The sequence below is a fragment of the Juglans microcarpa x Juglans regia genome, chromosome 5D, assembly GCF_004785595.1.
Source record: "Juglans microcarpa x Juglans regia isolate MS1-56 chromosome 5D, Jm3101_v1.0, whole genome shotgun sequence".
Classification (NCBI taxonomy): Eukaryota; Viridiplantae; Streptophyta; class Magnoliopsida; order Fagales; family Juglandaceae; genus Juglans; species Juglans microcarpa x Juglans regia.
In genome coordinates this window covers 14,777,765-14,793,300 of record NC_054602.1, presented here as the reverse complement: position 1 = coordinate 14,793,300, position 15,536 = coordinate 14,777,765, and the positions used below count along the sequence as shown (strand labels likewise).

The following is a 15,536-nucleotide window of genomic DNA, read 5'->3' as shown; positions in this document are numbered from 1 at the left end:
CTTAAAAAGGTTAAATTGTTTATTTTATCTCGTGTGTGAATTTAGAAAAGTTTTAAAAATTAGATGAAACAAGTTGTGAATAATTATGAAAATAAACGAGAATATTATTATCTAAATTTATGCCTAGAATAAGTGAGAGATGAACACATAAAATTGGCATTACTAATGAATAATATATAATCACTCCATATGACTATCTTTCTCATTCTAGGTTAGTAACGTTTCAACATGAACCCTAAAACATTCTCATTTCATGGGAGGGGCTCCATGGTGCGTGAGGATGGACACCGTTGCAGTCGTGGGCTGTTTGGGTAGGACGTGGTAGTAAAGGGTTTTCCATCCTTTTTCTTCTTCGTTTTTAAATTTTGCTTTGTTAAAAAAAAGTTAATTTGATGTATATTGTATTTTAGTTTTACTTTTTAATTTTTAATTTTTAATTTTTTAAATACAGCACACGACATTATAAAAACATGTCTTCCATTTTCCCAAACAAAAACGGACGAAAGAATGAGCTAATTAAAGGTGTCAATAAAAAAAAGAAAAAAGGATTTTAACTTTTCTAAACTGAAAAGTTCGATTTTTTTTATGTCAGAAAAGGGAAAAGGATAAAGGGTTATTATCATAATATTTTCCTTTAAATTCCAATATCTTAATATAATTCTACACGTTAAGAAAGATTAATAGTTCTACTTTTCTTAAATGCGAGAAGACATCATTATTTGTTATAAATTATAAGGTCTTTTTATGAATTATGATAGAGTCTCGAGAGTCTTATGATCTATTTAAATACATAAACACTCTCAATCTATCTTATCTTATTATTATAATTTTTTTAAATTCTCATACAAAATATAATAAGTAATTTAATTTTTTAATTTCAATGCTAGTTTTCTCCACTTTGCAAACTTCCAAACAGTGCCATCGGCCAACTCAATGACATCCAATTAACACTAAAAGAAGATGTATCTTTGAGAATAAACTACAGGAAATCATCCCAAGTTGCATGCAAATATGCAGAATTTTAGGCCAAAAACATATAAAATAATGTCAACTAATTATAATTGGCGGAGTTTAATATTTTATTTCAAGTGAAATGGAGATGATCCGTATCAGATAAATTAACACGATGGTAAAAAAAAATTACGACATGGATGTATCAATTTGATCTTTTGTAGCATCAGTGTACCAAAATCATCTCAATTCTATCTCCCAACCAAATTGAAGAACACAAAGAACAAAAAATTAGTTAGATGATGATAAATTATCTTAATATAATGTAATATAAATTAAATTCATTTTCCCTCGTGATCATTTATATATAGTAGCAATCGTTCTTGCTAAAAAAGACAAAGAAACAAAAAACAAAAGGCAGCCCTCTTTGAAATGCTCCAACTTCTACAGTTAAATACTTTAATTTTGATTGTCTTGTGTCCTCTGGGCGTTGAAAACTTGACAGCACGGTTAGAGCTAGACGCAAAATCTCGAGAAATAATTTAGCATGCAAGAGGCGAAACAGATGTACTTAAATAAATAAACGATAAACAAATAAATATTTTCGTGGAGGCTGGAGTTAGGGGTAAAATAGGCAGGGATGAAATTTTTAATTTGAGAAAATAACATAAAAAAAAAAGGGAATAGTAATGCTAGATACAATCATAATGTGTGCAATACTCTAGCATTTTCTTTAAAAAAATACGATCCACTATGAAAAAATTGATTTTTTTTTATGTGAGTTCCATATTTTTTCTACTTTTTTAAAAGGGATAAGTGAGACTCACGCACTCTAAGATTGCATTAATAATTTCTCAAAAAAGATTATTTGTAACACCCAGTACCTTGAGGTTATGGAGTTACTTCATATCACTTAAAGTCACATTTCACAATACTGGTATAAACTGATCTAAAGTCTCAATAACACGTATAACTCATTGATTCAATCCAACATATATGATCAAGGAAAAGCTTAAAATCGGTCGGGTGTAACACTTATTTTCAGACCGGCCAATAGGATTGCAACATATATGAAATGTATTTTTCCTCCAATGGATCTTACCTCACGGAATCAATTCTATCCCTCTCCTCTCGATTCTCTACTCTGCCTCTCTCCTCCCCTCCCCTCCCGATTATCCTCTCCCACAGAGTGATTCTCTGCTAGTTGCATACAGAGAGGCAATAATATGGTTCTTGATCGGTGGAGAACCCGAATGCTGGTGGCCCAAATATGGTTCTTGAGCGATTCAACTGGACGTGCTATAGTTTGTAAAACCTTTGCAGTCTATGATGATTTTATTAATCCTTTGTTTGATTGCTGAGCAAATGAAGTACTGCAAGATGTTAAGATTCGAAATCTTCATATCTGGGCAGAAAGTGAAATTCTTTACTTCTAAAATCTCATGTTATTTTGATCATACAAACTTGGTTTTATTGGCATGCGTGTGCGTGTATTTTCTTATCATTTTACGGAAGATTATCATCTATAGAAGTATTATAAAAGATCCTAAGGATTTTGAAAGAGGGGTGGGATGTTCAATGACATCAAGAAAATGGGTCTGAATTTTGAAACGGTTAGTGTTGTGCAAATTTTCCTTTTACTTAAGGGATTTTCGTAGTTATTTGTGAAGCATGGTGGGGGAAGGAGGAGAAATACTAGTTAAAGGCTTGATAATGTATCATGGGGTGAGAAGGAAAGCCATTACGATCTGGAGCTTGCATGCATTTTCGTGAATGTGATGAGTAGAAATTGTTACAACAATTAAATTTAGTAAAAAACCAATACCATATGAAGGAGGTGCTAGTGTGAAGGAAGAGCTTCAATATACATACATACATACATACATACATACATACATACATAGCACTCTAGTTTTTGTTTCTGGAAGTAGTTTGTTAGTTTGCTAAACAATTGTTAGTTTGTGACTTTGAAAGTTCTCTGTTTGCTGCAAGTTTTTGGGAGATAAAAGAAACTAGTGGAGATAAGCAGTTTGCTGCAAGTTCTCTGTGACTTGATCTGCTGTGAATATTTGATCTGTTGCATGTTGTTCTATTCTCAATGTAGCTGAAATCTGCACGTGACAACTGTTTAATGGCTGGTATAAATCAACATTACACACCCGACCGGCTCCAAGTGCCACTCATACGATCATCTACATGAACATTAATGAACTACTCCAACGTAATTAACTAGGAACACCACCAAGTTTCAGTAACAACATCAATATCCCGAAATAACACAAAAAAAAAATGACTAGTTTCTTTAATAAAATCCCTTTATAAACTCTTGTAACCTTTATCACTTATTCCACTACCTTCAACTAATTTCGTCCATGATTTCTAATCTTGGTCTTCGGCTGAAACATTCAAATTATTTGAAAAATAATGAAGATAATTGGGTGAATTATCAACTCAATAAGCAGTGAGCCTATACTAGTATGTAAACATGAGCTATTTATAAAATGCATAAGACAGACAATTATCAAAATAGTTGAAATATTTCGAGAAATATCTTATTTCAATAATCATTCTACATATATATGTAGTAGAGACATTTAGTGCAAATATACTGAACAACATCAGAGATAGCATAAAGACCATGTTTACCCCCATGGTAGGGTTTTGCATTCTGCGGATAGCCAAATAGAACATCACTAAGCTAACAAAGTGATTGCACTCAGAAATCAGAGGCCACAAATTTTACACCTGTGGTGAGGTCAGGATCGAAGGCCACCATTTTACACCCATGGCAAAATCAGACATCAGATAATATCATATGTGATGCAATAATAGGAATAGTATACTGATAAGATACTATAATATAATCGGATAACTATGTCAAATTTCATATTCACGATTTATGTAGTAGAAAAATAGAGTGCAAAAATCAACTCATGTTTACTCTAGTCATAATAAAATGTCAGATGTCAAAGTTTAGAATAGGCTAGTGCGGAAAATAACTAAGGCTGTTTTTATAACAAAATATGTAGATTTTTACAAAATTGACCTCAGTCAATTTTTGGCAAAGTTTAGCATAGAAACACCATTTATCTGGTTTCTGCAGTATACTATCTAAGCTTTGAACTCGAACAAAATTTGTGTCTTGACCTAATCCAAAACCACTAATATATAAGTATCTGAATTTAACATAGAGCCATATTATTAATAAAATCCTAATGTCCACACTATAGTCCAATACAAGCCTAGCAAACAACCATAAACCAAAATAGTTCATGGTGCCTTGGTTTTGTTAAGGCCCAATCACAACATCCATTGAACTACTCCACAAATAAATTAGCACAACCTCGAATCGCTGAAATTTCACCCCCAACGCACGTCACAATACACATTCATTTCCTCCTCCAACCACAACCATCATAATTCAGGAATCTCCAAATACCAATAAATCATGAAATTATTCAACTACCAATCCCAACATCAAACACATACAACGGGCAACCCAAACTTCCAATGGGCACAATTACAATAGCTACGAATTTAACAAAGGTAACGAGGCAAGAGTTCGAGAGTACCTTAACAACTCTCGGAGCGGTAATCGGTTAGGTTCGTCGGTGTGACTACGCTATCTATTGGCGCTTCAGGGTGTTATGTGATATTGAAAATACAGAAAAAATAAAATCTGAGAGTAGTAAGGCGGCAGATGACATAAAAATAAAATCTGGCCTGTTACGATGCCGACGGAGTTAGAGAGCGAGAGAGAGAGAGAGAAAGGGAGGTGTAGAGATTCACCGAGAGAAGGGTTGGCCATGACTATGGGTGGAGTTGTGGCCATGTTTTTTAGCAAGGAGGCACTATGATTGGTAGCCCATGGAGTTGGGTCTTAGAAGCAGGTGGCAGCGTTGTTTAATTCTTCAACGAAACCATGGTGCAACGGCAGCTTGTTGAGACACGGAGGCCACCCACACGGTGGTCGGCACTTTTTGTGTAGGGGGAGACATGCAGCTGGCTTGCTCTCGGTTTGGGAAACGTTGCTCTATTTTTGTATTGTAAAACAGGGGGCGTTCATGCATGGGTTGCGTCGGTTATGTGTGGCGGAAAGGGCTGAGTTTTGGACAGTGCAAAGCTTGGTGGTTCTCTGTGCAGGGTTGCACGCACACGGGGTTGGGTGGTTTTCCGTGTGGTTGACTTGCGGTGTAGCTGCATTGCGTGAGCAGGTTTAGTGGCTGCTTTGGCTCTCGGTGAAAATTAAAGTGGCTTACAGTTTGGGTGTGCAACGTGTGGATTGAATAACGGAGGTTGATGGTAGTTGTTGAGAGGCTCGGTGTGGACTTTGGTGGAGACAGCAGCAGTCCTACGTTGAAGGTGATGGTTTTTTTTTTTTTTTTTGTGGTTTCGTGAATGCACTTGGGCATGGTTGTTGGTGAATGAGCGCGGGGTCTTTTATGCAGGAAATGTGTGGCATTAACGTGAGGATGAACGACCATATACATACACTGCGGCAATCCTAGCTAAGGGAGATAACATATGCATGAAATGTGGTCCCTTGGAGGCTGCGGTGTGCTGAAGGTAAACAGAGGACTAAAACTAGGGCTTGAAGAAGAATAAGATGCACATACCATGCATGAGGCTGAGTAAATGCAAAGGAGTTGGTTTAAGAAATTTAAGACTTGTAAAGTTGTAACACTTTCGGGAGAGAATTGGACATGAATTCTAGTAGAAAGTGGAAAAAGGCATTGGACCTAACGAGTTTGGATTCATTTCATGGGCAACAATTTAGTAATTATAACGAGTTTGTCTTGAGTCTGACATATGCCCAATTAAATATTTTTGGACTTTTAAAACCAATTATTGGCTCAGTAAAATTTTTCTGAGAAATATTATTCAACTGAATCGTTACATTATTAGTAGTGCTACATATACGCCCAAATTTACATATAATATTATACATGTTATATATATTAAGTGACAATCTCATTTTATCAATTTTTTTTTTTTATTTTTTAATTTAAATTTTAAATTTTAAATTTTAAATATTTACCATTTTAATCGTTAACACGTTGGCATACAATGGTTATGTACTTACAATTATAAGTACAAATTATATCGTAAATAGAGTTCTGTTTTCTATAACAAAAAAAAAAAAAAGATTGATTGGCCCGGATTCGGGTGAGGATCCGAGTCCAAGTCCAGATCTGGTGCGGGCATAGAGACTAGTCAAGTGGCGTGCAGTGGGTGTGGTGCCTGGTGCGGTAAGCCGAGACGAAGCCCGTAGTGTTTGCTGAGAGAGAGAAAGAAAAGGAAAGAGAGAGAAATGGCTTGGAGTGCGACGATGGTCGGAGCGCTTCTGGGACTGGGCACCCAGATGTACTCCAACGCTCTCCGTAAACTTCCTTACATGCGCCGTGAGTCTCCGATTCCCGCTAGCCATCCTCTCTCTCTCTCTCTCTCCCGTTTGTTTCAATTTCTATCGGTAATCCCGGGGCTGATGATAACGTTGATGTTTGTGTTTTAGATCCATGGGAACACGTGGTGGGTATGGGACTCGGGGCCGTGTTCGTGAACCAGCTCGTTAAATGGGACGCTCAACTACAGGAGGACCTCGACAAGATGCTCGCCAAAGCCAAGGCCGCCAACGAGCGCCGCTACTTCGGTAATTTCTTTTTTTATTGCTATTTTAGATTTTCTTTTCAATTAATTTCCTATGGGTTAAACCCGATGCTGCATATTCTTACATCACAGAATTGAATTGCCGTCATATGTTCTCACATCACAGTGTCTTGCTAGAAGCCTCACCATCTAAAGCGCCTTTTTATTACTGGGTTCTCTGATAATGTTTCTGTCACGTTTGACATGCTCGGATGGTGTTTGAATTTGGCAAAAAAAAAGAGTTTTTTTGGGGGAATCATGCCGTCTTAATAGCTGCAAGTTTCAGCATTCCAATTAGTCCCACTTTGATTCCCTACCGTGAGAAATGTTATAATTATGATTCGGTGGTGTTCTAGTTTTATATAGAATGCCTATGTTTCAGCAACTACGGGTGCTGTTTGCTTGTTCTCAAGTTCAAATCAATATTAGTTTTTAGGTAGATATGGTTTGTTCTAGCTGATAAAATTTTTGTCGTGTTTCAGATTCTTTCCGATAGACTAGTGTCTACCAGTCTTTGATTCATTGTGCTAATAGAAGGTTAATGAAGACCTGTGTTTGAAAGTTACAATTCACTCTTGTTCTGCTCTCAAGTGTTTTGAAGTAATCTTCAAAATCATCTACGTTTTTTAGCAACTCCAGAATCTCTTCTGGTGTTAGTGGTGATGGTACTTCTGAGTTTTTTTAAAAGTTATACATACTTTATGTCGATCACTAGAGTGTGCTGTGTTTTTCTTTTCTTTTTCTTTTTTTTATTAAGACTAAAAGATACAATTGATGTTTATACCTGCTTCAGTGGTCCTTGGACCAAATGGTGCCACCTGCTCCTTGAGTGAGAGGTGGAGGGTGAGGTTATGGCATTCATGGCCTAACTCTATACTCTTAAAGTGAAATGCATATTACTTTTGGCGCTCTTCTGGTACCTCGCAACATTCTTATGTATTCAGTTTTCCATATTATACTCCATAATTATTATGCATTTTGCCTTTGACACTTCCGTGGCCTTAAAACAATTTGTAGTTTTTATTTTCATTTTAGACTTGTAAATTAATATGATGCCAAAAGGTCTTGCATGTATTGTGCTAACCCATGATCTCAAACCTACATCCGGTAAGTTTTGCTAATAAACATACAGACTACAGAGGCCCTAGAAGTTTACTTGTTTTTGTGTATTCCAATAGAACATGGCAAGTACGAGAGACATCGCAGCAGAGTGTAAACTCATAACTGCTTTTATGTCCTATCAATTTAATGCTTCCATCTCTTAATTGCCTAAAATAGGCCGTCTTCTGGAAGCTTGAAATACCTCTGGAAATTACTGTCCACCCTATAAACCTAACTGTTTCAATCACTTGGAAGTTCAATTATTGTCTGTTTCATTGGGTACGCCTACTATAGTGTGGATTCTGGACATTTTATGGTCCAACAATTTGATTTATAAAATGTTTTAGTTCAGAAAACAAAGATGAAAGTGCGTATTTGTAAATCTTTAGCACCCCTTCCCCCTCTCTGTCTTTTGTAACTTCTTTATTTATCTTGTGATTTTTGCTGTCAATTTCAGATGAAGATGATGATTAGCTTGCCTTTCCATGGATGTGGTGTCTTCAGACAAGGCATTCTTGTTCACAGAAATTGAGGGTCTTCAAGTTGTAGATGTTTGTTTACTTTGCAATGGTGGTCTGTTTTAAGGCTGAGAGAACTCTTCCAAGTCAATTTACTTTTTGCTATGCAAAATCTTTGAGATGCTTGCAGACTGGCTAATGCAAAATCTTCATCAATAATGGCAACACTTAGCTTTTTCAAGGAAAACTGTTTTGTAAACCAAGTCTTGTGATGCCACTTAAGAGAGGTCATACTATAGATAATTTTTGAAGCTCAAGATTTCAATGGAAAAGTTCGAATTTAAAAATCGCAGGCATAGAGTGAGAGTGAAGAATGATTAGTTTCGGGGATTTTATGAAGTTCTTATAAAATTGTTATACATCAGGGTTGCCATATGCCAGGCTTCTACCAGTCAATGATGAAGCTTTTGTGACTGCAGTGCGATAGTTTATGTACTATTGTTAAATTTGGGAGACGCAAGTAGCTGGGGACATTGGTAGTGAAATGGATTTTTCTTGCATGCATAGTTTGGATAGCAAGAGCTAAGTGCATCATCTGTTTTTTGTTCTGATTTATCAATTCACTAATTTTGGTTTTGACGCTGAGCCGAATGGACTGTGTTCACCTATTAGGATTCTTCTCTAATGGTTAGTTTCAACATTGCCAACGGAACATTAGATGGAGTTCTCAACACACTTTCATGTTAGCAACAGTAGACCACTTCTCAGATATATATATATATATATATATATATATATATATATATATATATATGGCAGAGTGGAACTCATAATTTTTATATAGCATTTAACAAAGAGAACTGCTTTAGCCACAAACTAATGTGATTTGATGTGATACGTTAGATTGTAAAAATTACTTTTATTGTAAATTAGATTTAGCGTATTATATGAATTCATGTCAGTTTATAGATTTATTTTTATGAGATCTTTTTTTTGTAGTTGTAATGCTTTTCTTTGACAAATATGTGATGCAAAAATTTTAAAAGAAAAAAAGCTAGTTGCAATCATGTATATTGACATACTCATGTGGAAGTATGTCATGTCAACCAACTACTTAAAAGTGGATGTATTGTCACAAAATTATGTTAAGCCAATAAAGAATGTTGGACTTCTACATTTATATTTCCAATTTTCTCAATCCACCAATCTTAAAGAGTGCTAAATTGATATTCATGTAGGCAATGTACATGCGCAAGCTGGTCATAAAATTATATGCAAGGATCTGTATTCATCTTTCCAAAGTCGACCATCCTATTGTTGAACACATGTAGAAGGAGATCGCATGCTTGCCGGGAAGATGGCCTTTCTTGTGGGGTAGTTTTTGTGCACTGAAGGGCTATTTCAAGCACTTGGAAGGCTGCACATTCTTCACCAGGCAGGAGTGGTTTCAATGCATGATCGATCAATTCCTCACGAGCAGAATCTAGCATCTCAATCTGTGTCTCCACCCATCTCACCATGTCCATATCCACACCAAAAGCATCATCTGTAGGCATCTTTCCACTGACGAGCTCCATGAGCGCAATACCCATGCTATAAACGTCACTCTTTTCTGTTGCCTTCAATGAATATGCATACTCTGAAATACACAGCAAATGTTTCTTTTTAGGATCATCACCAAGTAATGTTAAAATCAGAATCATATAACATTAACTCAAAGCATGAACTCTTATATATATACCTGGTGCCATGTAGCCGAAGGACCCAGCAAACCATGTATTTGATTCTGTGTTAGAATCATAATCCTCGACTAGTGCTTTCGCAAGCCCAAAGTCGCCCAAATGTGCCTCCATGTTGGAATCTAGCAAGATATTGCTTGGTTTGATGTCCCTGTGAATAATCTTTGGTACACAATCATGGTGAAGATATTCCACTCCTTGAGCTAATCCCACAGCAATCCTTAACCTTGCCTCCCAATCAAGGATAGTTTTCTTCTTGCTATTCAGCGGTTGTCCATGCAGCCAATCCCATACACTTCCATTAGCCATGTACTCGTATATCAGCAGATTCAAACCCGCTCCTTCGTTGCTGCAGCAACCCATCAACTTCACTAGATGCCTATGCCTTATCCTCCCAAGCGTCTTCAACTCTCTTGTGAAACTTTTATTTAGTAGAAGATCATCTTTCCTCAGTATCTTCTTTACTGCTACTGTTTCTCCCGAGGACAATTCGGCTTTGTAAATCTTTCCAGAACCTCCAGACCCGATCATGAACTCTTCGCTTAGATTGTTTGTGGCTTCCATGATTTCATCCCATCTGAAATCTCGCCTTCCTCCACCATTTTGGAAGAGAAGTAGTCTTCGCTGTACTTGGGAAGAACTTGATGAATATGTACATTTCACTTCATTGGATTTTTTGAACTCTCGTTCGTGTTTCAGAAAGAGGGAGACCCCAAGTAGCAATAGGCCAATTGCCGCCAGAGTCGATATTGCAGAAATGACCACCACTGACGCTTCACTTAAGCCTGACTGCTGGTTGCTAACATCACCACTGCAGACACCAAGAGGGCTTCCACAAAGTTGTATATTTCCTTGGAATACCTCGGCTGGCCAGTGTGAGAATCGCTTGTCCAATTTTCCCTGGAGATTGTTATAAGAGAGATTGAGCTTTCCCAAGCTGCTCATGTCCCCGACTTTGGAAGGGACTTCTCCAGCAAGTTCATTGTGAGAAAGATCAAGTGCTTCGAGTTTTGAAAGTGTTGCAATTGAAGGTGGGATATGGCCAGTGAGATTATTGTAACTGAGGTCTAGAATGGTTTGAAGATTCTGGAGCTGAGCAAGCTCAATTGGAATTTCACCACTAAAGCTGTTGCGTGAAAGCCGAAGTTCATACAGCTTGCCTAGCATACCTATTGCCGGAGGTATTGGCCCAGAAAACTGGTTTCCGTCGAGGTTGAGGTTAGTAAGTGATTCCAGGTTCCCAATTTCAGAAGGGAGAGTTCCATTGAGCGAATTGCCATTCAGATAAAGAACTAGCAGTTTAGAGCAGTTGAAAACTTCTCGAGGAAGAGGCCCAAGAAATAAATTGGAAGAGAGGATCAGCTTCTCCAACAGAGGCAAACTTCCAAGCCATGACGGTATCGGTCCAGAAAGAAGGTTATTGTTCATATCAATATATGCAAGCTTCTTGCACAATGAAAGCTCAGCTGGTATTGCCCCAGTTAGTAAGTTTCCAGAGAAGTCTATCAATGAGAGCTTGGGGATTTTTCCCAACGTCCATGGGATCTTCCCCGTAAACTGGTTGTTCCTTAGTACGAGCCTCTGAAGGAAGGGTGAATTTCCCAGTTGGGGAGGAATCTCATGGTCGAACTCATTATGTGCGACATCAAAAGAAAGAAAAGAACGTGAACTACACAATGCAGCAAGGCTACCATTCAATCTGTTTTTCGACAGATTCACTCTGGTCAGATTTGCTACATTAATCAGTGTATCAGGGAGATTACCTTCAAGTGAGTTGTTGTAAAGCATGAGCTGTTCAAGTGCTCGAAGGAATCCAAACGTCACAGGAATGCCACCAGTGAGATTGTTGTCTGCCAAGTCCAAAATAGTCAGTTGATGACAGTTACCCAAGGTGGCGGGAATTTCACCCACAAGTTCGTTCTCCCTTAGATGAAGAAAATTCAGCTGCTTTAGCCTCCCAATAGTGATGGGAATTTCCCCACTGAAACGGTTTCCGTAAAAATCAATCATTTGCAAGCCTAAACAATTCCCAATCTCCAAAGGTATCTCCCCAGACAACTGATTGTCGTAAAGATACAAGATTTCAAGCTTCCCAAGCACACCAACCTCTTTAGGCAGAGTACCATGCAAGTTGTTATGATACAGTGCCAGTGTCTCCAGGTTACTGAGGTTCCCAACGAATGGAGAAATTGAACCCACCAAGCTGTTGTTGTGGAGCAACAGATCAGTTAGACTAAGCAGACTGTAAAGTTGATCTGGGATTGAGCCATTGAGCGCGTTGCTGGACAAATCCAGTTGTTTTAGGGATGGACACTGGCTCAATTCCAATGGGATTTCACCGAAAATTTGAGTCTCTGCTAGCATCAAGAGCTCCAGATTGGTTGTGTTGGAACATATATTTCTTGGTATCGAACCGGACAGATTGTTATTTGACAAAACCAAGCTTGTTAGCATACCCATATTTCCTAATTCTTCCGGAATGCGTCCACTGAGCTTGTTCATTGAGAAGTCGAGAGTTCGTAGATTGCCTAACTGAGCTAGAGACTTTGGAAGTGGACCCTCAAGCTTGTTCCCCATGAGATTCATGTAGTCGAGTTGGCCCAGTTCACCGAGTTCGCTCGGTATCTCACCCGAGAGACTATTGTTGGCCAGGTTAAGAAGCTGAAGATTCTTGAGACGACCCAAATCATTTGGAATTGACCCATTGAGACTGTTGAGAGCAGCAGTAAAGATCGTGAGGCTCGAGCAGTTTCCGAGCTCGGCAGGGATCGGACCCTCGAGTTGGTTCTGTTGGAGAATCAGATTCTCAACTCGGCCGAGTTGTCCGAGTTCTGTGGGTATCGGACCCGAGAGAGCACATGAAGCCAAGCCAAGAGTGACTAAATCGACAAGTTTACCAAATGAGGAGGGAATCGGGCCAGTGAGTCCATTGTCCCCGAGACGAATGACTCGGAGACTCGTCAGTGAGCCGAGCTGAGTTGGGATGGGGCCAGTGAGCTGGTTGGAGAAAAGAAGCAAAAGTTCCAAGAAAGAAAGGTCAGAGAGATTAGGTGGAATGGGACCCGAGAGGCGGTTAGAGGAAAGATCAAGTTGGAGCAGGTTTTGCAAACGACCGATGGAGGGTGATATTGAACCGGCGAGTGACGAACTAGTAAGGTTTAGACCCACAACTTGAACTGAGCCATCCACCGAGTCCAAGCCACAAGAAACCCCTCTCCATGTACAAAAATTTGGGTTGCTTTCAGCCCAATCATGCAAAACTATATCTGGGTCTTCCACAAATGATTTCTTCACCTCCAAAAGAACCGCCAAAGTTGAGCTGCCATCAAGCTTCTCCACGCACAAGACAACCCAACCAGATGTAAAACACATGAAAAGATTAACAAAAATAACCGACAAATATCGTCCTAACGTAGCCATTTCAATGACAATATCAAGCTATCAACCGTCTGGACTCTGGAGGAGTAAAGAAGCTCAGAACAAAGAGCTTTGAAAGAGAAGCAAATGGCTTACGACTATATATATAGAAAGCTGGATCCTATTTGTTTGAAGTTGGCTTATTGGATGAGTGGGCCGGAGAGCTTAATTAATTTGGTCTGCTAGCCATTAAAGACGAACAACAGGATTGGATTGTAGTTCTCGGGTTGAGAGAGAAGACGCGTCGAAAAGAAGAGATCGAGAGTAATTAGCTGGGACTGCATGGGGGCTATTTCTATGTTTCTTGAACTGTGCACACAGGTATATTGATGGCTAGCTGCATGCGGTGGTAAGCGGTATTCTCAGGGTATTTAAGTGGCCTTAAAATGGGTGAAATAACAAGAGATAAGAGCATAGCTATGAATGAGAGCACAAGTCTGTCTGTCAACAGCAGCAATCTACATTAATGAGCGCACAACTTCTCCTGTGCTATTTAGAGAGAGAGACTTAAACATGTGAACGTCAAAATGGGTCAAAAGAAGAACATTTTCAATAAACGAGATGGTCAGATATCTACAACTGAGAGAAAACAGAGAGCCTTCACATTAGATATGAAGTAATGGTGATACAGGGGTTACGTTGAGGAAGATACAGTGGTTGGGTGACCGACAAGGGGTTGATATTTGTGGGTTTGCTTGGAATAGTGTGTTAGCTCAAAAATAACAGAGACCCCCCCTTTGATAAGAAAGGAAGAAAAAGTGAGCCGTTGAGTTTCCATTTTGCAGTTTAGAAAATATTGTAGTTTGCATGGAGCTCTTACAAAGTCAATGGAGTCCCCCACAAACCTTTGTCATTCCCCACGTATGCACAAAACCATCCAAACTCCCAACTTACTCTTTTAAAATAGTGTTGTTTCAAGCTTTTTTGTAGGTAGAGTCTTTTGGGTATAGTATTGGGTTAAGTTAAGCTACCAAATCCTGGTGTTGTTTTGTGGCCCTTAAAACTGTTTGATTGGTTGCATGTAACCCTATTGCCTACTCCAAAATGCATTAGCTTTCTGTTTTGCCCACTCAATTATCGACTTCTCTGCTATTAAATAATAAGTTCTTAATGTTTCTTATGTTCTTAATGTTTCTTATACTCTTTCCTTGCTTTGGGCAAGCAAATCCAACCTACTTCAACAGATAATGGTGAGGATAGCTCAGTCGATCTAATACTTAATCGGAAAAATAATAAATTAAAGTAATTTTATGATCAGTTAAATTTATTTTATAATAAAAATAATTTTATAATATGAAAAATCATATCAAACTATTTTATAGAATTAATTTTATATAATTATTATTTTATAGTTAGAATATTTCTTTTTTGAAAATGAAGAGTATTTTTTTAATATATGATCAAGAGTATGTTTGACTGATGGCAAAAATAATATTTTTCAATTTGATTTCCTACTTTTTTTACATTTTCTTGCTTGAGACGTACGTTAATTGTAAAGTGTAGCTGTCATTTGTTGTCCTTCCAACCCTAAAAGGGTGCTCAGCCCATGCATCAGTATATGATGATACTTTCTTCCTGGGATTTACGGCTTAATTAAAAACTAATGATGACTCAATTAAGCTGACAAATACCAATTTGCCAACAATTACTGACCTTCTTTGTCTTGCTCCTACCATCTTTCTCTGTTCCCATCTCTTATCTCTTTCCACCTAAAATAATCCACATGCAATTGAGCACCGTACCGCAATTGATTTGACGGCTAACCCCTATTCATAGGATATTAAATTAACACAGTAAAATAGAAGTCAGATATAAACACGTAGTAAGTACTATACAGTATTGAAGTAAGGCTTAATATATATCATTTTATATTCTAAAATTATGAGAATTAATACTCAAATTTTACTTCACTCTTGATCTGTCACTATATATTGACTAATATTGTCTGCTTGGAGATGGGTCCAGATTCCTTTAGCCACATGAACCTATGAGAATAGGTTCACATTGGGCTTGGCTTCATGACTATAGTGACAAAATGACAAAGCATTTTTGTCTGATCAAGACCCTATTATTTCCTGTTCATATTATGGTAAGAAGTTCTGCCGTGACACTTCAAAGATATTGCAACAAAAATTAATTTCCTGTATGATATTTTGTAGCAGGTTTCTTTTCCAAAGATTAATGTTCAATATATATATATATATATATATATAATTTCAACTAA

The 15,536-nt window shown here is 37.8% G+C and overlaps 2 protein-coding genes across 3 annotated transcripts; one reads left to right on the top strand and one right to left on the bottom strand.

Annotated features, from left to right (window-relative positions):
• Window positions 1-6,073: 6,073 nt before the first annotated feature.
• Window positions 6,074-8,403, top strand: LOC121264514. The gene is made up of 3 exons (XM_041167728.1): window positions 6,074-6,353; window positions 6,464-6,601; window positions 8,156-8,403. Exons 1-3 carry the CDS (start codon window positions 6,263-6,265, stop codon window positions 8,170-8,172), a joined length of 246 nt encoding a protein of 81 aa, XP_041023662.1. The 5' UTR covers window positions 6,074-6,262; the 3' UTR covers window positions 8,173-8,403.
• Window positions 8,404-9,277: 874 nt separating this feature from the next.
• Window positions 9,278-13,917, bottom strand: LOC121264513 (LRR receptor-like serine/threonine-protein kinase GSO1). Of its 2 annotated transcripts, XM_041167727.1 has the most exons (3): window positions 9,898-13,917; window positions 9,421-9,795; window positions 9,278-9,363 (listed from the first exon to the last, which is right to left on the bottom strand). In XM_041167727.1, exons 1-2 carry the CDS (start codon window positions 13,313-13,315, stop codon window positions 9,425-9,427), a joined length of 3,789 nt encoding a protein of 1,262 aa, XP_041023661.1. In that variant the 5' UTR covers window positions 13,316-13,917; the 3' UTR covers window positions 9,278-9,363; window positions 9,421-9,424. The 2 variants fall into 2 exon arrangements, with proteins under 2 accessions (XP_041023661.1, XP_041023660.1); XM_041167726.1 differs by having other exon boundaries at window positions 9,278-9,795.
• Window positions 13,918-15,536: the final 1,619 nt, after the last annotated feature.

What these genes read in the sequence shown, in the direction of transcription:
- LOC121264513 (XM_041167726.1), bottom strand. Translation starts at nt 13,315, where the DNA reads ATGGCTACGTTAGGACGATATTTGTCGGTTATTTTTGTTAATCTTTTC. An exon ending in CTTCGGCTACATGGCACCAG is followed by an intron (nt 9,796 to 9,897) that starts GTATATATATAA and finishes TGTGTATTTCAG; the next exon opens with AGTATGCATATTCATTGAAG.
- LOC121264514 (XM_041167728.1), top strand. Translation starts at nt 6,263, where the DNA reads ATGGCTTGGAGTGCGACGATGGTCGGAGCGCTTCTGGGACTGGGCACC. An exon ending in TAAACTTCCTTACATGCGCC is followed by an intron (nt 6,354 to 6,463) that starts GTGAGTCTCCGA and finishes TTTGTGTTTTAG; the next exon opens with ATCCATGGGAACACGTGGTG.